We start from the raw sequence: 25,348 nt of genomic DNA, 5'->3' as shown, positions 1-25,348 counted from the left end.
TCACATTGTCAAGGTAGTAATGGGAATGGAAAGGTTAGCTGTAAGGTTAGGGTTTGGATTTGGTAGAAGAATATGGGTTAGAAAAGAAAGGGGCAAAGCCCCCCCTGTAATAATAAAGTGAATTTATGGCAAAGTGAATGCAGAAGACGTAAAGACATACATCCACCCACCCCTGTCATGAATGAGTCACCTCATCAAGCTGACAATATCATGACATCCAAATGCTTTCAGCTTTATAATTGTATACTTTCATTATCCACCATGTCATAACCAGGTGTGGCTTACATTTAGATATGAATTTGCCAACAGGCTGCCGGGGTGCACAATGTAATAATTTGCCACCAAAGGTGCAGACAGTTAAAAATCCCTATGTGGCTGTTGGAACTTTGTGTTCCAGCACTTCTGTCCAGGCCTGCATGTGTGACCTTTGACCTGCCCTGCTGCCACTGAAGGGCTGTCTCTGGATGATGTCAAGAGACAGTCCCAGCAAAGGTACATGGGTGCACTATGTTTTTTTGGCATGGAACCATTATGAAAGTGAGTCTTCTTATTGGAGCTCGCTGACAGGGACAGAATGACTTGCATCATTGCACTGCTACAAATCAAAAAAGCTAAGGATGTTACACCTTCACAGATGGTATTCCATGACAGATACCAAAGAGTGAATGACGATGTACAAGTTGAGTCATGGCGAGCCATGAGAGGCAGCTAGTCTTGGTGGGATGATGTGGGGTCTGTACTACATACTGGTGATTGGGTTTGCCATGAGTATGGGTAGGGTGAGACAGTCAGCCACAAGAGCCAGTTCAAGGGAGCTTTGAGGAGTTAGTGTGAGTTCTAGGGCAGTTATAGTACGTTATGTAGAAGTGGGTTCAAATAGGTTGAGTTGTGAGTGGCTAATGATTAGAGTTATGGTGAGAAGTGACAGTGGTGATATAATATGCTGAGTGAGGTAAAAGTGGTGTATTTCAGAGGAGGAATGGCAGAGCTAGTAACCTTTTCTATACGTTCACACCATCATTCCTACAAACACATACCTGTTGTGGGATGTAGTCACTATAAAGGCACACCTTCAAAATAGGACATCACAGAATGGGAACTGATTTTGGGTGACATCAAATGCTTTCCTTCCCTATTTTATCTGAACAGACAGTCACCTGGTTGTGCCTCTGAGCATCTAGGCCAGGAATTATTTTCACAGCCAGAGTTTATCTGAATAACAGTGTGGCCAGTTGCATCCATTGATGTGTGTTCTGTGGTGTTTGACTCAAACCATATCACTGTTCTGTTTATTACCTCCTCACAAAAAAATACCCCAAATAAGGGTGAGCAAAGTAACCTAAATGTGCCCTGCGGGAAACCCAAGCCTTTCCAGAATGCTGATACCAAACTTGGGGTATACTGCAGGGTTTCCGAGCAGTCAAACCTCGCGTTGGGTTCTGAGGCACAGGTCAGTGTGGACTCCCGCGGCACTGTGGACTCCCGCAGAGGTAACTAACGCCCAGCAGTTACCCCTGCAGGAGTCCACACTGCCGCGACTGCCAGCGTCTGAAACAGAAACGGAAATGCTTAAGTGAAGATTCACGAAACCGATAACAGCAATTAATTACTAAACTAACGAACACATGTTGTGAACACATCCATGAAGTTTTTGACCATTTAAGAAGCCTTATAAAGAACATTATATTGAACCTGCGACTATTAAAAACTGCGCAAGGAGATCCATTAATAAGATGACGATCCTCCACTCTAAACCCATGAGATGATCATTGCAATATGACAATGAGAATTATCTAGAAAAAGAAAAAGGAAAAAACAGCTGAATTTGTGACAGTGACAGAGTATATGCGTGACATTGCCCAGAATATCTGTACTCCCCTGCAACAGTTGTGCAGTGTAGATTACGTTGCTCACCCCATCCATCTGCGGGGCAATTCACAGTGGGTAATTTGCCTCAGTGCTGACAAAGGTTGGAACAACTGAAGGGCGAGAGATGTTATGCCCTGTTTAAAACCAACTGAAATACGTGTCGACTGCTAGATCACCTGTAATAAATTCAGAGGGACACACTTGTAAATAGGAAAGGGTGCAAGCGCATTATATTAACACAATTGTATGATATGCTGATATTGTTAATGACACAAATTTTTTAACAAAATAGAGAGATTGTAGGTATGAACGTATGAAAGTGTATGAATGATGGGGCAAAGGCTATGAGCTTTTTTAGATATGGACATTGATTTTTTTATGTAATTGTATATGATGAAATAAAATCATTTTTCTACGAATTAAGTAAAAAGAATTCAGAGTACATTGTCATCTTTCATCAATTGGTCCAATTTTTTGCTTTTCTTATTGCGCTTCTATTACAGTCACTAAGCAAGTTCCCATTCAGCGAATCAGTTGATATTTAAGAAATACATTTGCCCAAGTTATACTTTATGTATTGGGGCGGCCATTTTCTGGAGGGCCAGATGAGTGCCTATCATCCACAAACTCATTAGAATATACAATCTTGGCATTCAAGTCTCCTACTGTTATGATTGGAGTGGCTGGATCACTTTCTTTCAAGATCCTAGTTATTGTAGCAATAGTTACTTTATTGTATGCTCTGTTAGGTCAATTATACATGTTCACCACTAATATTGAAGGGCCCTTTATCTGGTCGCACCTTACTAACACTGCCAACCCGATAGCGGTAAACCAGTTCGTATTACGTCCTATCCAAGGGTGCCTAATAGAGGTCAATAGTCCACCTTTCGTCCGGCCTCCAGGTCCCTTGGTTGCTAAACTTTGTATTGTACACTGCCCATCTATTTCACACTGTTCATAAAGCCATGTTTCTTGTATGGCCAACACAAGCAAATGTTGAATATTGGCAAGCAAGCCATTCTCACTTAAAAAGTGTGAGTTCCCTCTCGTATTCCATGACATCATCACATCAATGTCATCCAGACGTTTTCTCAAAGTGGGTTTAAAAAGCTACCGGCAACCATTGCCGGTAGCCTTCGTGCTTCTCTCCTAGTGGGTCTGCTCCTATCATACTCTCCCTGTTCTTGTTGACTGCAGATGTAGGCTGCCTCAATATCTTGTGTTTGTCTTTCTCACGGTTGTCAGCTAGTTGCATATACTTATCCCTATCAGAAGGGGGGTTAATGCAGCTTGTCAGATACTTCACTTTGCTCATCGATATTTCGCTACAGGAGTAACCAAGGCTCCTAAAAAGACTAGGATGAGTTAAAATGTACTCAAGTATGGAAGTATTTGTGCACCATACATTAGAGGTCACTGTCGCTGAGGTCACTAGTTGATCGACTATTTTGAAGTCTTTGGAGGACAAAATACGTAGTGCGACAATAGATTGGCATAGTTCCAATACACGCGTTCTATTCAAGAGAACAAGTTCTTTAGTGTATTCTATGGCCTGGAATTGGAGAGCATGTGTTTAGTTCTGGGGGTCATTCACATAGTCATTTCTGTCCATCTTATCCATGATCTCATTGTTGAATTCAATTACGGCAGATTCCACCACAGGTTTCACACTGTTGAGAATGGATGAGTTACTAATTGGAGCTCCAACGCTCTCATTGTCAACATATTCTCTGTCTCTTGTTTCTTCGAAAATATTCGGTATATCGATTAACACAGTATCCAATATCCCTGTGTCTTTTTTTGCCTTCTTTGTTTCTTTTTACAATAGTTTTACGTGCACCCTGTCAAGGTACAGTTGACGGCGAAAACCCCTTCTGTACTGGACTTGCTAAGAAACATTTAATGTCATTGGTAAGCACGGTTTTTATTGGTCCTCTAGGCGGTGGTCTCTCAGGGGTAGCATGTACTGCAGCAGCATGCACCCCGTCGCTAGAGGGCTCACAAGAGAGCGGGATGGGTTTCTGTGATTGTCGCTTAGTTGTATTTGCTGCTGACTGGGATTCTGGTATATCTCCCTCTATGTGAGATGTCGAACTGTCCTCAATAATGCATCCGTTATTGATATGAGGGATGATCTTATCGCTATACATGGCTGCTTGTGAGGATTTCCTTTCCTTTTTATTTGTTTTTTTTAAATTTGCTATGATTCCTATTCTTATTTTTAGTTGAGGGACTTCTATTTTTTTCCGTAATGTTATATCCTTCACCTGCTTCAGTTAGTTGTTCAGCATTACAAATGTTCTTCATGCTCACCACAGGTTTTTGTAGAATATCTATTAGTGGGGAATTCTCTGTGTTTGTACAACTATTCCTAAGGACTTTTCTGCCTTTATTAATACTTTTGTGTAGCAATAGGGAGTGAACATCAAGTTTGCGCTCCATATTGTCACAATTGGCAACTAGTGTTGTCAGAAGATTTTCTAGAGCTTCGAACATTTCATTAGATCTCATACTAACCGAGCTCATATCAGATTGATAGTCAGATATACTGGCAGGGTGCATGTTCAACACTGTATTATTCACCATACCTGGACAAGGGGTCACATCGGAACTGGTGGGTATATATTTTTGTATTATCTGACCATTGGTCGATCGATTTCAACTCTAATAGTAGTATTTTCTGCTAACTCTATCTCGGTTGAACACAAAATGGCCGCTTTCACCAGGTTGGTAGCTTGATCTACAGGATTTAAATGATCATCTCTATAGAAAGAATCAATAATATCTTTGTTGTTTCCTAATGATTCTACTACCTGGTCTACTAACATGGAGCCCTCCACATATGTGTCTAGGGATACTACTTTGCACACAATAGGAGCTATTAGATTTCGGGTCAATTCTTTCTCAGCCATCACACTAAGAGAGGGCACTTCCAGTGTAACAACAGCGGGGAAGAGGCAACAGGGGGGGACACACACTCACTCCTAGCAAAGCCACAGCATCTACTTCAGCTGTGGACACTTCATTATGTACACATTTGCTCCCATTTGGTCAGTTAATAGAAGTACAGATATCACTCACAGCCCCCCTTTCAGTAGGTATCTGCAGCACTTGAGAGAATAGCTTAGATCCAATGCACGGAAGGTTAGAGCTCAGTTACTCTACCAATTCACACTGGCTATTTTCTTCATCAATCGCACTGAGTTGGCACAAATCATCATTTCCAGTACGATCTATTTTGCAAAAGAAACTGCCAATCTTGGCTAATTTCACATCAGTTAACCGCCCTGGTCTAGAGATAGTTTTACAGGCACAGGCCCCGCTGGGACGTTGGAAACATTCCAATGAAGCTGAACTTGATTGCTTCTTGGGTGGGGGACAAGCAGGGGTTGCCATAAGAGAACGTTTGTTAATAATGGAGCTCGGAGTCTCTGCTGATCTAAGTTCCATCAGCGTACTAAGCATGGCGGCGCGCTGCCTCTGCACACAGAATAAAGCGGAGGTTCAGGGGGCCTATTCACTCACAGGCTCGCAGGCACAGTAAGTTGTATCACAATAGTTGTCCAGGCTACACAAGGTTCACCGACCACACTGGTAAGGTTTCCACAAACTATACCAAGTGGCTGATAGTCTTCAAAGAATATACAATAATACTAAGCTCACACAGGCGCTATGCAGCAAGTGGGGGAGCCAGGATAGAAAAGGACTGCTCATGGCCAAGCATACAGGGGGCAATAGACAAGACTCCCAGCACTGTGCAAGTGTTGTCGCGATCCAGCGTACAGCACTTGCACAGGAAATTCCACGTCTGCGCACGTGCGTCTGCGCCACAGGTTTAATGGAATTCACGTAGCAGGGGGACGTGGCAAACTGATTAAGAAGAGAAGTGTAGTTTATACGCTCAATACTGCAAGAAAAAAGCAAGAAAATGGAAAAGTAAGTAAACTGTTCCTTCTAAAAAGAGTCAGCACAGTCCAAGTCTCTAGCAACTGTTGTGAGAGGCCAAGTGTTGCTGGTAGACGTTCACCTTGCTCGAGAGGGGTACAAAGCGAACAGCACTTGCACGGGCACTTCCACGTGTGCGCGCCCACTTGTTCGCCATCGCTGCAGGTTAAATGGGATTCACGCAGCAGGGGGGCGTGGCCAACTGATTAAGAAGAGAAATGTAGTTTATACGCTTAATACTTGCTCCAGAGAAGTCCACAGCGAACAGTACTGTGCTTGCTCCAGAAGGGTCCACATCGAACAGCACTGTGCTTGCTCCAGAGGGGTCCACAGCGAACAGTACTGTGCTTGCTCCAGAGGGGTCCACAGCTAACAGCACTTGCACTGTCACTGCTGTAAAGTGTAAAGTGTCATTGTGAAGGATGCTGTTGCAAATGAATACATTTCCTGCAGTGGAGGGGCAGGAGGCTGACCTGTCAACTCTTCGTTTTGCCAAGCCTGTGGATGATGCCGTCTCATATGCGCCCACACGGGAGATGTGTCCAAACGGGTTCCTGTCTTCCCTTGAAATACACTTTTTTTAGTGCATGGCAGGCGGCAAGCTCTACTTGTCAAATTTATTTTGATGGCTGAGATAGGCCCTAACCGTTCTTCCTTCTTGGGCTTTACTCAGTGTACTTTTCGCGGGATGCTGTTGACATCAATGCCGGTGGTGTTAATGTGATTAACTGCAATGCCCCTGACTGACCCTAATAAACCTGCCAAATGCCATCATGTATCTCGCCTCCTGCCCATAATTATAACACTAGTAAATGACTCATCTTTAACTGGATCTGGGCACCACTGTGACCCTCTCCAATGTACATTTCACAGCTGTCATTCTACGGAATTGGACCTAGCCCACTCTATATGTTTCTGACCTCTGCCTCCCATTGCAAACTACACTCTATACTAATACTACTGAACCTCGCACCCACCTTCTGCATGGCAGACAACTCTTTTCTTCTTTAGACCTTTGCTGACCTTGGCAACAAGGACACTGCTCCAGACTGGGTGACATCCTTTCTTCCCCACCATCCTTCAACATCTTGTGGAACATGGCCACCTTTGATACAACCTCCCTCCTTGGTGGCAGCCACTGAGTGAGACCATATCCTCCTTCCTAGGTCATCAGATCTACTACTTTGGTTTCTCCTAAAACGGCTTTGAGGATGGCATGCTATCATCTTCTCCTCTCCTACTTTTACTCCTGACATCTCTGCTCATACATCTGCTTGTCTCTCTCTTGAGTCATCACTGGATGACCCTTCATTGCCTTGTGCTTCACTCTTCCAAGAACAAAATGATTTTCCTTCATGGCCGCACGCAATGCCCTCTTCCCCATCATTTCTTATCCCTTTTCCCCCTGCTTATTCTCCCTCTTCCCCAGGACATGCAACTTTTTTTCCGACAGCAACCTTAGCCTGCACCCCTTTATTACGTCTACCTCTGCTGCCGATAGTATTAGCCTGCTTAATATTGATACCATCAGCTGATTCACACTTACAATACAGTTTTACTCATACGTTACCTTCCATACCATCCCAGAAACACAGTCAAGGGTTGATGTCAGTGACAGTCATCGGGTTACCATGGTTACAAGTGATTATAATGAATCCAAAATAACGAATACCATAATAACGAATTCCAAAATTACAAATTAATTTTTAGTTGTTTAATGGGGAGTTCCCCCTCATGACCCCCCAGTAAAAATACTTTTCGCCAACCCCTAAAACCACTATCCCTACTTCCAACCCTTTTTTAGTTTTTTTTCTGAATTCGTTATTTAGGAATTCGTTATTTAGGAATTCGTTATTTTAGGTTTATTATAATGGTATTAGCTCTTTAGGCATTCGTTATAATCCCTGCACACCGGTTACTATAGTAGCAGACCCCTTTGTGAGACCCAGCATGATGTTGATTGCTGTTAGAAGTAGGAGTGTGATAGCAGAAGTTCCCTTTCTAAGACTGCAAAGGAATTTGATTGACAGAGGTGGTTGGAGCATGATGCCTTCAGGCTCCAAAGCCCCTTTATAAGAGGAGGGATAATTGAGAAAGCCATCCGACATCAAAGAAGCATTTTAAGACTTTACAAGGCTCTGTATAGGTCAGCAGGGGAACACATGAAAGACCAAGAGGATACTTTCATGGAAAGCAACTCTCTGTCATGGGCAAGACGTCCAAACAACATTTGGAAAAGATTTTTCCATGGAGGGGATTCATGCATCCATAGAAGAGACAAACATAGGGAAAGTAGCCACGTTAGGGCTCCTACTGGAGTTTAAAACCAGTGTTTAGGGAATAGTCCACTCATGCCAAACTGCGTTGAAGGAAGCAGCGAAAAAAGGGCATAGTGGCCGCAGAGTTTAATAAAGTCATCTTGGTAATATCTTGGGCCCTTTAAAGTTGCAAAACACTTCTCACAAAACGAACCTTAGTGCCAAGTTAGCCTGTGTGTGCACCTAGCACCTACATTTTATGAAGTAGGAATCACAAAGATATCTGGGGTGAAACGTGGAGAAAATCTGTTAAAATAGTCCTTTCTGGTTTCCTCGTGGACGCCGTTGGGGAGTGCAATACAATATAAGTCCAAAGACTACAATACAACATAAGGGAGGCGAAAGTCTTCTATGTGCCCTGCACATGCAATACAACATAAGGGAGGCGAAAGTCTTCTATGTGCCCTGCACATACAATACAGCATAAGGGAGGCGAAAGTCTTCTATGTGCCCTGCACATACAATACAGCATAAGGGAGGCGAAAGTCTTCTATGTGCCCTGCACATACAATACAACTTAAGGGAGGCAGAAGTCTTCTATGTGCCCTGCACATGCAATACAACTTAAGGGAGGCAGAAGTCTTCTATGTGCCCTGCACATACAATACAACTTAAGGGAGGCAGAAGTCTTCTATGTGCCCTGCACATACAATACAATTTAAGGGAGGCAGAAGTCTTCTATGTGCCCTGCTGGGACATTAAGGCACCGTGGATACAAATGTAAAGCATGGGGAGAAGATTGCTAAGACCATACAAGTGTTTTTTAAGCAGAACAGCTATCCAAATAGAACCCTTTATTGGAAATGAGTGAAATACTATGGAAAAACACACACTGTGTTTAGAGTGACCCAGATAAACACTTAGCGGCGTGTCTGGCTGAACACAGTGGATGAGGGAAAGCACGCAGAAAGAGCTGGCTTTCCTTGCAGGTTTTCCCAGATCCGCCTCAGTTTGTAAAGCATTCCCCACCAGGAGCTGAAACTCCATTGGAAAATCTGGTCTGTACGGTTTCCCTTTTGCATGCAGGGAATTCAGCATGCATCCCGGCTGGGACAGCATGCAGATGCCGTCCGACAGGCAGAGATCCCCACGGGTGTTGCCCGCTTTCTAGCATGGGCTAAAATCAGATGGGTTGCGTGGAGATCCCTTGGGAATACCACTTCCAAGGTTCATGCTTCCACATCAGCGATCAAGCAGGTTCATCCCTTGATGCAGTGTTAGAGACAGTGGCCCAGGGTATGCCTGGATCCCCATGCCAAATGCTTCATCAACATCTTCCAGGAAGATCTTGTACAGAGGAAGCAGTGCTGCCCTTCTAGACGGATTCACCGGCTCAAATAAAGTGAGGCTCTTTGAAGCACTGATGTGCCAGGGGAATGGGGCGCAATTTCAGGATAGACCTGTTTGCTTAAAACAAGGTTATTTCAAAGGACTGAAGACAATGCGAAAAATGTGATCAGAGGAGAAGATGGTCCAAAGAAGTGAAACTTAATTTACGATGTACTTGACTCTTAGAAATAGTGATACAAATAGACTAGATATTCCATGGCATAAATGCTACAGGAGCAAGGCGACGAGGAGTTTCATCCCTGGTACCAGAGGCACTCTTAAAACAGGGTGGCAATTAGGGCCTGGTGACTACAATACACACCATGACACAACATACAATAAACATGGCACAGCAGTGTCTAGAATTAATGTAATATATCATCTATGCTTATCTCTCTAAGAGTATTTTCGTTCAGTATAAGGCAATTGGAGAATCCTGGGTCATATTGATGATGCAGGAACCCGACTGGGCCAGGTTTGTATCAAAGGAAGTTTATTGCTTGTAGGTAAAAGGCAGGAGAGCAGGATGGCTGCATCCTTTCAGTCTCATCTCTCCCTCTCCAGTCCCAACTGTCCTCTCTGGAACCCAGAGCACACCTAGGTTCCACATTACATCACAGCATTCCATAGGACCTGAGATCTCATGCACTCATCACGCTCACGGTCTAGGTACATAGATCACTACAATACGTTAGAGGGCAGTGTAGAAGGTCTAGCAGAGAACAGCTTGTTAGTGGGCCTGTTATTTGACTTAAGGGGATCCTGGAAATGGATTAACAGGTAAGAAGTAGTCCGATGCAGCCCTTCATACTTCCTAAATCAATACATTGACTATCATTGAGTTGGGTTTGGTAACGCCTATTACCACATGGAGTTTGTTATTGACCACCTTTCAGCCAATTAGAATGTTTAGAGTACAGTCAATAACTACTGGCATGTATTGACTGCATTCTGAACATTCTCTGTGTCATTTTTTATCACAGCCGTAATGTTAATGAAATTAGTAAAAGCCTTACTCCTTCCATTAACATCACAGCTCATTTTCAAGCATTTGTATGGTGGGGTGAAACCCAACTTGCTTTCATTCCGCATCCCATCCTCTTGAAAAAGGATGGAAATACATTGGGGTACACCAAGGGGTAGCATGTCTCCAGGCCCATGTATTCGGGTGGTCTAATTATAATGAATTCACAATAAGGCCTGGGAGTCTCTCTACCAAGAAAGAACACAGCCAAATAACCTATTCTGTGGAAAGGAGCCCACTCGGGAGGGTCTACAACCACGTTTGAGCTCACTGTACCTTTCGCATAGGAGAAATATCCATTTACATATCAATCTTTGTCCCACCCACAAGGGCAGTCTAGCACTGAAATGCTAGGCAATTCTCCTCTGAACAAGAGTACCAGCAGCTACCCCAGACATGTGCTTCGGCCTAGTCTTGCTTCATCAGTGAGGTGAAGCTGTACCTCCCTAACCACAGCGAGCAAGGGGTTCACGTCTGGATTACCCAGGGTAACTTAGCATGAAACCCAAGTTACCAAAAAAATCACAATAGGTCTGGGAGCCCCTCTATCAAGACCAAGCATAGTCAAATAACCTGTTCCATTTTCTTTTGTGGGGTGGTGGGTTCAGTCTGAAAAGCAGTTGGCGTCTGGAATGGCCGTTTGGGGTTCAGGAATTATGTCTTTTACCATAGGGGCGCGTGCCATGAGTGTGGTTCACCTGATGTGGGTTTAGGAGGTTGTGCCTGCATGGGTAGCACGGGAATGGCGGGTGCCATCATCCTCTGGAATGGTTGGGTGGGTTCCAGGAAGTGTGTTGTTTTGGTTTTATGGGTTCTTTGTTATTGGGTGTGGCTGGGCGTCGCATGGATCTCCTACAGCAGGTTGTGCACGGTTGTGTTAGGGTTATACAGCTGCATGTCCTATGGGTCACTGGCAGTGTTGGGAGCTGTTCGATTCTTTTTTAGGATGCAACTACATTTGGAATGGATCGCCATCAGTGTTCAGCTGCATGGTTCAGTTCGGCTCAAATTATTGTTGTGTCTGGCAGGAGAGGTGTGGTGTTGGTAGTTCATATGGGTTATTGACACCATACCTTGTGAAGTGCTTCATAGCTGGTTGAGATATTTTCCCAGTGCGTGGTAGTTGTTGTAGTGTCTGCCCCTTGCGTGGCTTTCGGCCTGCCTGCATGCACTGGGTTTGCGTTGTGTTTACCCTTATGAAGTGTAGTTACTTTTCCCTTTAGCTTGTTTGGTGGCCACTTATGAGCTGTCATGGGGGATGTATGTTCTTGCGTGTAGGTCAGGTCAGATGGCAGTCTGAGGGTTCACACACTGGTCGTGTCTTTGCTGAGGCTGATAACGTGCATGGGTGTTGCTTGATGGACCATTTGTCTGTGTGATTTGTGTTCTTAGTGTGTGCCTGACAACATTTTTCACGGTTTGGTCAGTAGTGTGTTCTTTCTTCTGGAAGCCTATGGGGTTGATGGTATTGTGGCTTGATGTTGCTGGGTGCCATGCTGTAGCACCCAGGGCTGTTATGTCAGTGGCCCTATGAGGTCAGATTGGAACGGTTGTGTGTGGGTGTAGAGTGGATGTTACAAGAGTGACAGAGATAGGGAGTTGGGCTGGAAGGGTGTGGACGGTCAGTGGTCAGGGTGTGTCCTTATAACTTACTCTTTTGTATTTGCCTGATGTTGGGAGTAACAGCTGGACAATAAAGCCTACATTTCAAGATTCCTGTGTCCTCTGGCCAGGACAGTACTAGGCAGAACCAGAGTAGGCTCTGGAGGTTACGATGAGGTCAGAGAGGCAAGGGGAGAACAAGCATAATGTTGCAGCTGCAATTATCCAGCAAATCTCTGTGCTGGACTGTGTGTTGCACAAGTAACACTAGATCTCTTCTCATGCAACAGGTTACGAAAGACTTGTGGAGAGGCTCGACAGAGGGAAACATGTTTTCGGAGACTCTTTTTATGTCCGTGCCAACTTAGACATCCGTGTCTCCAATGAACCAGGAGCTCTGCGGGTCAGGAGCAAGCAGATCCTGCATGTGGTCGATACCATGTTCCAGGGACGATTTGAGTGGTTCTGTGCCCGTGTTGATGCCCTTACTCAAATGGAACTGGACAGAGGAACTATCCCAAATTACAGCAGGTATGGTCGATGTATCAGTGGTTGAAATTGAGGTTTCAGCTAATAAAAGTATATTTATGCAAAATTCATGTCCCCTCTCTGACCATGCTTGCCATAATTATGCAGGACATGCTAGTATCATTTTTTCCTACTCCAAAGAAAGCATACCATTGCACATTGGGCCTATAAGCATTTTGTCACCAACATGAGAAGCCTCAATAAAAAATAAATTCCTGTACCAGCATTAAGATCCAAATTCTCCCATGGGACTTATCCTCACAACTCACTGAACCTATAACTATGATTTTACATAAACTGAGCAGTCCCTACAGGGTTGTCCAACTCTAGGCCTCGAGGGCCGGGATCCTGACGGGTTTCCGGGATATCCCTCATTAATATTCAGAAGGAAAAATGTGCAATCATTGTATTCAAATGAATCTCATGAATTTTAATATGGGATATCCTTAAAGCTCGACATGGTTCCAGCCCACGAGGCCTGGAGTTGGACAGAAGGACAGCAACTGGTGTATAACCACTCTCGCTAAAACAAGAGTCCAGCCCACACCCACCCTCCATTAACAAGCTTCCCGTGAACAAAAAGACGACTACCACCAGCCGCATGAGGGGAGCCATTGTAATTTTTCAGACCTGGCCTATAAAGAATTGATTCGCTGTTGTGCTTCTTTCTGATGCTGCATGTTTGTTCTTTACAGAGCTCAGCAAATGCTACTAAACCAGCAGAGCAAGGGCTCCCCGGAGAGACTGCAGAAGCTCCTCGGTCACCATGTGAGATATACCTGCTTTTACTTAGTGCTGCATGTGTGTTCCTCCTCTTCTAAGAACCGCTGTGGTAGATGTTATCAGTACACATTATTATGGTACTTCATGTACCAGTCTCATATGGATGAAGGAATGAGTCAGCACTCAAGGGGTTTAAACCTGTGACTGCAGAGTGTGCACTCAAGCCTGTCCCAGCTATGTGGCTCTGACCTGTGATGATGAGTCAGTCCCATGTGGATGAATGAATGAGTACACAGACCCGTCCTAGACTATGCTTGCAGTGATGATGACGCAATCTCTTATTCTGTGGATAATGGGGATCTGCACCTTAAATGTGTCACGCTCATACAATAATCTGTATCAGAAGTAGATGAGTGTGACAGGCCCCCCACTCAGTCCCTCGCAGGGTGCAATGGCACTTGGAGCCACTCAGAGCAACAGGTGGCAGTCGAGAAGCGCGCCCAGGATATTTAGATGGGCAAGCGAACAAGAAGCCCATCTCAGCCACATACTGCACAAGTAATGTGGGGTGAGGAGAACTCATCCATGATTGACCTCTGGCATGGCTACCCTTCCCCCACCCCACTTCTCTAGTTACTGAGCAGAGTTTCATAGCTAATTATTCAGGTTCATTTTCCATATTTGAAACAGTTTTCCACTATTGTGAAATGATCTTTCAGCTGCCCAGAATAGGTTATGTGCCCTAGGTCAGAGACCAGTCTTAACATCAGACTGTGGAGGATGGCTTTCCCTGAAATGGTGCCCCTTTAAGGCTGTACCACCTTTGGAATCGACATTCTAATGTTGCCCTTTGTCTATAGAGTTGAATTCCTTCTCAAAACCGCTCTTTCAACTATGTGTATCCCTTCCTTTGCAGAGCTACAACTCTGTGGCGTGTCATGCTATACAAATCATCGTTTTCATCATCATGATCAGCGACTATTTTGGAAAAATTATTTCTTATAAATTGTGAAGTTAAAAGTAAAGATTATATTCACACCCAGAGAAGGGCGCTCAGCCAATCAGGTGGCTGGAAATGCGGGCGAGAACACACAGTGTATTGCCCGCATTTTCCAGCCACTCGAGGCTCTTGCCCGGGTGGCACAATCAAGACTGTGGGCAGCAACAGTGAGCCTGCCCCTGTTGCCTCCCCACGTTTCCACCCACCCCCCAATCCCCATCGAGATCCTGCTTCCTAGCCTCACCCCCTTCCTCCATGCCCACTAGCCTGCTGCTCCTTTCCTGGCACTACTGCCACCCACATCTGCAGCCATGGAAATGGAAAAGGGACTGAGTACGTTTTTCTATGGCCATGTCCATCTTTTTTTATGAGATATTGGGTTTGCACAATACGCGTGGAGCCTATCTCCGGTAAAAAAAAGGCAAACCCTGGGATGCGAAAAGCTATCACACCCTTGTTGGGGGTACGGATTTGCCGATAATGGCCCGCAGCGCTTGTCGAAGCCCAAGCAAAAGGCTGGTGGGCCTTTACCAGCCATGTACACCCCCAGCTGGGGGGTGAATGTTATAATGAACCCAATGATCTATATGCGCACACCTACAGTCGCAATAAGTAAATAATCTTCAGATCAAGGTAAAAGAAAGGCTTCGGGTGCAGGGGAGGAATACAGGCCCTGACATGAAGCCATCACAACATATAGTACAAAACAGTGTCTACCACGTGAGACACTCCCGACCCCTGCTCACCAATGTAACTGAACATACAGTCAAAAGTATATCAAAGATCACAGATTTTTTAATTTGAAATGAATCACGAAACACAATTTTCAAAGTACTAATTTGAAGGCATATTTTATGCCTACACATTAACACGTATCATTTACACAAACACAGTATATAGTAAATCAACGTCAAGTTAATGTTCATGAATTTGAAATACTTCAGGCCCAACGCGTTTCGGGGGATGAACCCCTTCTTCAGGAGCAAGAGATTCTGGAAAAAACATATATGAAAGAACCATTTCAGTCCCTATTATTAATAAATTGCATAAGTACTACAAAGGTGTTCTCATGTGTTCCAGAGAGACCATCACTGTATCAATGTATCTATCCCAATCCGATCATTCCAACCAGTACTCTAGGATATGAGTGGTATTGTAATCCATACCAACCTATAACCAAGGGATTGGCCATCCATACAAGTGTATTAAATATCATAAATATCACTAGTGTTCATACATCGGTGGCCGGTTATTTTTAACTAGTACCATCTCTGATATAGTGATAGATGCACCCTGGAGTATTTCATACCTCAGATCTGGTGCTGGAGGACCAGTGTCACATGTGCCTATGTTTAATGAAAAGGGAAAAGCCTTAATGTAAACATTAGATACCAATAGTCTCAAAAGAAATAAACACATGGCACTCAAAGCCTACCTGTACAAAAAGGCAAAGTTGATAATGCTGTGAAGGTGCAAACGAAACGACCCTTCCATCACAAAGGATCCACAATGTCCTTACAGTAATAGTTCGTCAGCAGTTGAATACCGGAACAATCTCCGAGTATCCTACGGATAAAGATATTGGATATTTTAGCGAGTGTGTCCGCACTCACAAACTCGCTCGCATTGCACAAATATTTGATCAAACTGTATTTCTGCAGCCCGAGTTAACAGCCAGAGAGAAGCAAGGGCGGTCAACAGGGTGCAAAGCGGTAACCCGGGGTGCTAATAAAACACGAATGTTCGTTCATTGAATGGACGCTGCACGCGTCCAGTACAATTAATGAAAATACTTATCCAAAATAGCCACTATGGTTGTAGAAGGCGGGGCCCTGTATGGACTCTCTCTTCTGTTACCATGGCTGCCAGAGGGAGGCAGCCTGCTGGTTCCATGGAACTTGGGCTGAGATGAGCGGTTTCAGTAACCTGATTGGCGGCTCCCCTCCGCCCCGGTGTTAATTAATTTTTATGGGATTCACCTGGTCTTGAGCAGCTGCTAAACCAAGGTGGATTCCATAGGAATCCCGCAATTTTTGCCTACATATACAATGTCATGTAGGCGTGAAACACAAGGCACTGCTGTGATGGGGAAGTAATGCACATCAGGGATCTTCTCTCTCTCCCCCTGTCTCTCGCCTGCCTCATTGCGGCTTCAAAATGGACTGGAGCATTAAGTCGAGGCGTAAAAGCGATGCACCGTGCTTTTACGCCCTCCGTTTAATGCACCACCCATTATGTAATGAGGGTGATCGTGTTGCTCTGTGTTTACATTTAGTCAAGGACGTGTTCTTGTACAATGATAAACATTGACAAGCTTGCATTCCCTCATTACGAATGTGCCTTTTGGCAGTGCAACACTGAAAATGAACACTCATCGGCCAGCTGTTCATAAAGCACATTTTCAGATGTGGGTTGTACAATTTTGAAATGGGAAAAAGCTGTATGTAGCACAAACCATGGCTTTTAATTTGATTCCCATATCGAAGTTTGAAGTGAACAGCAAATGCACTGTAAAAATGAACAGTACTTTCAAAAGCAGTAAAATCGCACTTGACTTGGCCTCAATTACTAAGCTTACATGAACTTTATAAAATGTGTGGGAAATGGTGGCATGAAAGAACAGATTGCATTTTCAAGGGCACATGGCCCCTCTTAGTGCTGTGGCAGCAAGTCTGCTTTTTGGGATTAAATGCTGAAAAGAAGCTGCGTTTGAGTAGCATGTGGGTGCTGTGCATACATCGCCCCATGCCACTCAGACAGGGCAGACACCACTCTCTCTTTGCATAAGGACATTTGTAGCTTCTGAACGTCCGCCTCTTCGGATGTGTTTCCACAGAGTCTGGTGGCTGGATAAAATCACAAGAGTACATTTAAAGGATAATGAAGACCCACATGGACCGAGATAGTGCTGATGCTGGACGCCATGATGGCGGCACACAGAATCTCCCCGTGCTATTGATGGGAAATATGTTAGTTGGGTCTATTGATAGCCGCTCCACATCATTATTATGACCAGTTGCAGATGAGAGTGGAAGCAGCCCTAGGGAGGGGAAAGGCTGCAATCATGTCGCTCACAAAGAGATAATTTTAAGATGCCCCAATTGAACAGTGACCGTTGAAGCGACAGTTAAAGCTCCCAATAAACGCCCCACACCTCCCCTCACATGTCCATAGCCCTCAGTGCTCCTCCTGACATAGACCCCCCTCATTCTTCACAACAGGAGAGGAGACTGCATTTCAACGTTCACATTCTGTCTGCTATTTCTTCATTTAGGCAGGGTGTGTGTGTGTCAGCAGCGTCATCCTAAACTAATGCTGCTCTCCTACCTCTGTGCCTCTCCTTATCTTCACCAAGCAGAAGAAGCAGGCCGCCCTGAAGGAGAAGAGCAAGGCGGCGGGTGGTGAGAAGAAGCCAGTGGAGAGTGCTCCATCTATTGCCGACAGTGAGTATAACCTCTGTCTCTCACAGCAGGGCGGCTCTTTCCTGTCTAGTGTTTCTGGCGGGAGAGAGGAAACCGACGACGGACTCTGCACCTGCTGGGGTTCTGTGAATGGAGTGGTGATGCTGCTTATTGACTCATCCTGGAGGTCAATACACACTACACGCGTTGTGGCATGTCAAGAAAGGTGCAATATAGTCTCTTAGACTGAACACGTGTGGCGTATTCGTGTCCGCCTAGCCCTAGTAAGCGTTCATTCGGCGTATCAGTGTGTGTTTGCATGTGCGTGATCAAACCAGTTCGGGGCAGTTGCATGCAATTGTAACTAACTTGCTTACAGGTCACTTTGAAGTGATGTGTTTTGAGGACTAAAAAAGGCCTGCTAAGGATGCACATTATAATTTCATTATAACACAGGTCGGCACAGGAGACTTGTGGGAGGGAATCTGTTATCTCAGCCCCTTTTTTTGCTCGGGAGAGTGGGTGCTGCCCCAGGGGGAATGGAAGCTGGTGGGCCGGCCTGTGCCTCTGCCAAAGCCACCCTACCTGCTCGGTGGGTTTTGCCTGCATCCGGGATAAGGCATCTGCACCAGAAGCAGGAAAAAATGAACAAACCAACGAATGCGGTAAATGGCCGCCAATTTTACAATCGTTTTAAGACTATTTTTTCCTCACGAATAGCAAGCAACCTGTAGAACGTATTTCAAGAAAAGGATACATGTCTTCTAGAGTTATCACAGTTATCAAAGAATGTTTCCTTCTAGGTTCACAGAACTGTTAATTCATACACCAGTTTCTGTACCTGTAATCAGATGATAAATGTGTTGCATTGACAGGACATGGGTTCATAATTCACCGCGATTCTGTTCATTTTACACGGTTTTGTCAGAGCCTAGTCCCTTCATCAGGACCAGTCCCTTCTAGTCCTTACCCATTCACACCTAAGTAAGAAAACCCACAAAAAAACCTCGGGGAATGCATCAAATGTTGACCACCGAGTTAGTCTGCAGCAGAAGCTGCATCCTGCACTCGGCTTTCCCTGCATGCTGCTATTGAGAAGGCAAGAGTGCCTAAGCTGGGCCTCACTTTACCAACAAGCCATCTTGCCTTGGAAAGACATTCACAGAACCTCTATCGAACTCCAGGAGTCACAGGCTGTACGTGCATAGGATTTCTTCTGAACCTGAGCACGTGAAAGTGAGCTTTGCACTCGTGAGCAAAGCTCGTGGGCCAGACATCTAAGCTGCTGGTAACCGAGAGGTTGTGACGTCCTTTGGCGTATTCACTCTGCTGCTGACTTTGCATGCTCTGTGTAATGCCTTCCGCCCTCGCCCTTCGAGCAGCGGTGACTGGAATGCCCCTGGTGGCGGCCCGCGCAGAGGATCTTGGGATGCCTGTGCTAGCAGGGGAAGATAACCCCGGTGGCAGTCTGCTGTTAAACGTATGCTTTGTCCTGCCTTCAGGCTCCTTGCATCTCTCCTTGCCTGAGAGAGTGCTGCCTCATCCCTCTGGGCGTTGGGCAACCTGGTTCCTGGAAAGACATGATTAATATATACCAAAGAAGGAAATGTTGCTATGATAAGGCTCGATTAAAAAATATACCATTTGATTCCTTGATTGTTCTAGAACTGCTCCATTCCTGTCCCATGCCGAAGGACTCAGAACCATCTCGCTACAGTAAAGGGTACAATTTTGTCATCAGGACTGGGTGTTTTTTTAAATATTGGTTAGACTTTCTCTTCATTTTAGGATTTAATAAATCAAACTTTTATTTTGTTTTTTGAACTGGACAGTTTGATTCGTTCAGTGTGCTCTACAGTGGTACTTGCTCTCATTGTGCAATTCATAACTTAAAAAGCATGAAAAACCCCTTGCATCTGGAGTCTGAGCGTAGAATAGGCCATTTCTGGAGCTCAATACGTGCTTTTGAGCCAATTTGCATTCCCGCAGTGCAGTTTCCAGTGGCTCCGAAGTGGAGGTGATCTTCGAGGCGTGGCTACTAGGCGGTGCCGTGACTTGTGTGGCATTTAAGCCGAAATTGCCTAGCCTTCTCTCGCATTTCAAGTAGAAATTCTTTTTTCATGCATTTTTAAATCCCTCAGCACAAAGATGGCAAGGAGCAGCAAAGATGTTTAATGTCCGTCTTTTCGAGTGAATGGGTGACACACATGCCAGCGAGTGACAGCTGGGAGGAGGAGGATCGAGAGGAGCCAGGAATTCCCAAGGGCAGTTTTTGAGGGAGACACGCTTGCCTTATTTTGCTATGCAGAAGCAGCAGAGATTCAGGGAGACAGCTGACACACCAGTAATTGTCCATCTTTCGAAATGAATGGACAAGCCACGTGTCCTTGGGTGACATCTTGGAGGAGGTGTGGGGAGAGCTGGGAATCCCTCTAGACTTCTTGTGGGTGAAGTACACCCATCTGATTTTGCTGTGAGAGCGCAGCAAGTATTTGGGTGACACACCAGTCAGTGCCCATCTCCTAAAGTGAGTAGATGAGACATGTGCTTTTGGGTGACACCTGGGAGGAGGACCGGAAGGAGAAAGGAAACCCTAAAGGTATCTTGTGAAATTGACATGTACTTTTGATGGAAGGGAGCAGCAGTGATTCGGGGAAGTAGGTGACACACATTTGGATACATGAGGAATGACATTTCAGCACCAAAAGAAGCCAGCGGCAGTGGGAGACGTGCTGCTTGCAGTCTTTTCACTCCTGGAGCAGCCCTTGCTGTGTACACTGGGGGTGACACAATTGCACATGGTCAATTGAAGGTATCATCAAACTCACGTTCCATACCTCCATCACAAGTCACTCTGGGAAAGGAGATGAGCCTATTCTGCCCAGGAGGGCTCTATGATGATCACAATACAAGTGAGTGGGTCAGTAGAACTAGCATACCCCCTTATTGCTCATTTTCAGTTCACAAAAGATTTAAGTACAACACCTGAATAGTTGTAATACTTCTTATTTTTGTTTTGTAGCATATACTTGCTTGTTGATTTTAGTATAATGCTGAAAACCAATAATTACATCTAGGGCAACATAAAATGCACAATAAACAGAAGCAAGTTAGATTCCTTGCACATACATATATACAGTCAACATAATGGAGATTCTGCTGTCGGTATACTAAACAACAACAGGGGTCATATCACATGAACACTTGCAATGAGTACATATAATGAATAACAGTTAGATACAGTGAAAAACATTTGTGACACTGTGATTCGAGAGTGATTGTCTACACCACAGTGTTTCGGACTTATGTGGGGGCTATGTGAGTCACATTCTTCTTAGGGCCTTCGTCAGGACAAGGAAGACTGTGTAGTCTTGGTGTTCGGAGAGTACTGTGGAGGGCCAGTGAAACCACAGGCGTGAAAGTTAGAGTCAAGAGACCTGCAGTGTCTTCAAACTCGGAGTCATAATAGACGCCTAAATATAGGTAGCTACCAGGTCACAGTTGCAAGATGTGGTGGGGGACTAGATCTGAATAAACCCTGTGATTTAGGTCGAAAGGCACCGGTTGCAGAGCTGGTGCCGGGGCTGGGAGCAAGAATTTGGTGAGACGCTCCCCGGACTGCCTGAATTGAATCAGGGCGAGCAGAGCGATGTGGCAAGGGCTCTATCACTGGTCGCGGGGGCGGCGATCAGGCGATACGGATGCCGTTGCTTGAGATGCTCCCCGGACTGCCTGTATTGAATCAGGGTGAGCAGAGCGATGTAGCAAGGGCTCTATCACTGGTCGCGGGGGCAGCGATCAGGCGATGCGGACGCTGTTGCTTTGCGCACGTTGCTATAAATAGCGGCGGTCATCTGGGAAAGGTATTTGAAATCTTCGAAACATAAAGTAGATGATGAGCAATAAGGGGGTATGCTAGTTCTAATGATCCGTTCACTTGTATTTTGATACTCTGGGAAACAGGAAAACACATGGGTATTGCACCACGACAATCAGCATCCACTGAGACTGACAAGAGGACATTGCAGTCCCTTCCACTACCACCGTGGCAGAAGGGAGAGGTGTGCAGATATTATCTACTGAAGATCAGGGAAGAACAACACATAGGGTACTTAAACAGTCAGAGGTCATAAAAAACAAATTCCAGGTCTCTATCTCCATTGCCCTCATCTACTGATTGGTCAGAAAATAATTATGATGGTGTGATGGATGATGATCAAGACAAAGAGTATGCCACATCAGAGTCTAGACGGGAATGAGCATTTGTGTTCAATAACAGCCATTCTGAGGAGGAAGCAGAGAATGACACCACAGATTTTGAGGCTGTACTATTAACAGAAGCCTGTCCCCCACTTGTATACTGTCTTTTTGAGAACCAAATGAAACACGAGCAAGCCCAGTCTCACTGTGCCAAGAAAAATTGCAAATTAGAGCATGAAGCCCAAAGGATTTATTCAAGGAACCAGCCTTCCTGTTGCAGATCATAAAGTGTGGCACAGGGAACACACCTGCACCCCCACCACTAGCACTATCACACTGCTATCACACTGTGTGAACTGTGTGAACTCAGCTTGTGTGCTAGTCCACTATGAAAGTCAAACATGTTGCAGTACTTCACAGTGCATGAATGGCAACCAAATCTAAACACTTGCTCTATCTGTGGGAAAGAAGTGTGCTAAGGGAAGCCAGGGACCAAACCAGGCACCACATTTAGGTCGTCACATTCTCTGGCACCATGAACAGACATAGGAAGAAGCCAACAGATCTGAAGTGAATCTCTTCCCTTTTGGAGCAACAACATCTCTCAACCAGTGGTCAAAGCGATCGGGAGAATTTGGGAGCGGTGCTCCTCTGCTTTAAAAAACAAGTTTTACAGTTCCTAAACTTTTATTTTAAAAAGAAAACATTTCTGAATGGTTTCGTTTTTTTAAAAAGTGTAGGAAGAATGTGTACCTTGCACTACAGTGCACTGCATTGAACAATCCCTTAAATAGCAGATGTGTTTGTTTGAGGGTTGGATTGTGGGTGGGAGGTGATAGAGGGGCATGCCACCAGTGAACATAGCTCCACAACTTATTTTAGCACACTTTGACCACTGCTCTCAACTCACTCGTCTAAGTGTTGGTGTTCCACAAGGCCCTGTCATTGGTCTTCTCCTCTTTACACTCTACACCTCTGCTCTTGGGGCACTAATCTCCCCTTTTGGGGGTTCTCGTACCAACTCTTTGCGGATGACACCTAAATCTTCTTTTTTGTGAACTCTCCTCTGATCTCTATCAAAATGTCAAACTCACTCTCTCTCTCTCTCTCTCTCTCTGTCATTAAATATTGGATGGTGGTGCCCTCTCTGATGTTCACCTCTCCAAAAACAGAGGTGCTCTTCTTCCCTTCCAAAAGCTCTCTAATCTCTTACTCTGGCTATCCAGTTCCCACTGACACTCTCCCCTACTCTTCTTCAGCTAGAAATCTTGTCGTCATCTATGACCGACCCTTCTCACACCATCTCTACTTTCATCTTCAAAACTGGAACAGCAGCTCCCTTCAACTTCCTCAATGTTAAGAAAATCAGGCATCTCCTTCATTTCAACACTTCCAAGTATCACTTAACCATTCTTGTCTTCTCTAAACTGGACTGCTGTTCCAGCATCCTCTTTGCTCTTCCAACTATGCGTCCTGTCCTCTTAACAAGATAATTAACTTAATACCAGGACTCTCTTTGGACTCCCTTAACACCTACTTCCTTGTACTGTCACCAGGCTGGATGTCTGATGATGCAAAACAGGGCCATATTCAAATGTCTTCTCCTGGTTCACAGATCTATCCACGGTAAGGCACCACTGTATCTATCCTCCTCTATCCAACTCTACCAGCCTACTCGTAATCTCTGCTCTGCCTCCTTGACTACCATTGTGGCTCCTCGCCCTCCCTGTGCTTCCTCTCGCTTCTGCTCCGTCTCTCTTCTTGCTCCACTTGCATGGAATTCGCTTCCACCAGTCATCCGAGAAACAGTCCACATGGATTTGTTCAAAACCAAACTAAAAGCCTACCTCCTTGCTTCTGGGTTACCCTCTGAACTGGCTTCTCATCTGCCTGCTAGCTAACATTTTCCCCTCCCCTCTAACCTGCCTTTGGTCCTCACTCCCTCTGCCTCCACTCTTGCACTTCACTATCATGGTCACATCCCGAGCACAGCTGGCTCTACTGCCTTCCTGCACGTATAAATGTCCTTAATCTACGTATGTCTACTTATGTATTGTCCCAGTGACTGTTCCAATTACTCCCTTCCACAACCTGGTCAGACTCATCCCATTGTAAGAAGCTCACCATTTCCCATCAAATCTGATTTCATATCTATTGTACATTTTTTTGTGATCAAAAGAGCATTGTTCCTTCCATATAATAATAAACAGAGAACATAGGTCACACCAAAAAGTAATATTGTATACATACATGATCACAATAAAACAGTAAAAGCCATATTCCTCACTAAGATTCATGGACACCAATGTACCCAACCTCTCAATACATACCTTTTTGCACTTAGGGCCCTTTAGGAACGTGCATGCAATGGATGGGATCACACAGAATTACTCCAAATAACCAAACCAACTCAGGAAGATGGCAAAGTACTGTTTTATTAACAATTATCTAAAGCAGGGAGTTGCAACAAACATCAACGGACGTACGCTCGATTTCTTTCAGCAATCTTTTCACAAAACAGAGGTTATATATCAAAAATACATCAGAGGTGATGTCATACTACGTGGCAAATAATGGAAAACCGACTAGGGATCGGGATTGGCTCAAGGGGAACATCTAAGTATATTATCTATAGGAACTAGGATTGTGATTGGCTGCCGACTGTCAGGTGGACAACATATGCCTACCTCTAAAACATGTAATCTTCAGAAACATTAGATACACAGCTTCTCATTGGTTTTCAAACTATAAGGTCCTTTGTTATATGGACCACTACAATTGGTTGGGATGCTTGTACCATGTCTGAAACATTCGGTTCACTTAGCAGCAGGTAAGCCAAGACCTAGGTGCAACGAGATGGGGCCTGACTCTACCTCCCCACCCAATTAGCCCAACATCTCTCATCGCCCATGCCTTCTGCCTTGAAGATTGTCTTTGAACTTGGTCTTGCAAAGTATCCTTGTCTCTAAGAAGTCACAGGAGTGAGGGCACTCCCTAATGTGTTCTAGGACTCCAAGTTTGAACTCTATTTTCATCTTTGGCTCACGTGACAGGAGACCACGATTTGGTCCATTTTGCAGCTTTGAAATGTCTTAAATGAATGAAACTTGGCACTCTTGGTGTTCCTTCTTTACACATTAACACCTGATAATTCATCCTTCATACGTTCGCTCCTTTCCAGAATAGATAGCTGACCTTGACTGCTTCAGTTTTCACTCCAGGCCAGAGAGCCTCGCCATGTATCTCCACGATTCAGCTTATTCTTGCTGGGACATCATTTTCTCTTCCCTCTTCATGGGTCCTGGCTTACTAAATTCATGATACTGATGACCAGCTTCTATATAATGGCAGCTTCACCTGCATTCTATTCACTACATCTAGCCAGCTTCTATGATGACTTAGTCTA

The 25,348-nt window shown here is 44.8% G+C and overlaps 1 protein-coding gene across 2 annotated transcripts in view; it reads left to right on the top strand.

The window, feature by feature from the left end:
• The window catches only part of CARD10 (caspase recruitment domain family member 10), a 356,289-nt gene that overhangs the window by 256,800 nt on the left and 74,141 nt on the right, over window positions 1-25,348 (top strand). For both annotated transcript variants that reach the window (XM_069653039.1, XM_069653038.1), the window contains exons 17-19: window positions 12,381-12,621; window positions 13,314-13,386; window positions 17,700-17,784. In XM_069653039.1, coding sequence (XP_069509140.1) covers window positions 12,381-12,621; window positions 13,314-13,386; window positions 17,700-17,784 — 399 coding nt within the window. The remainder of the gene's footprint in view (window positions 1-12,380; window positions 12,622-13,313; window positions 13,387-17,699; window positions 17,785-25,348) is intronic.

This window comes from Ambystoma mexicanum, chromosome 3q (genome assembly GCF_040938575.1).
Source record: "Ambystoma mexicanum isolate Mex_15411 chromosome 3q, UKY_AmexF1_1, whole genome shotgun sequence".
In the NCBI taxonomy this organism is placed as follows: domain Eukaryota; kingdom Metazoa; phylum Chordata; class Amphibia; order Caudata; family Ambystomatidae; genus Ambystoma; species Ambystoma mexicanum.
The sequence above is the reverse complement of the archived record's forward strand: the minus strand, read 5'-3'. Positions and strand labels throughout refer to the sequence as shown.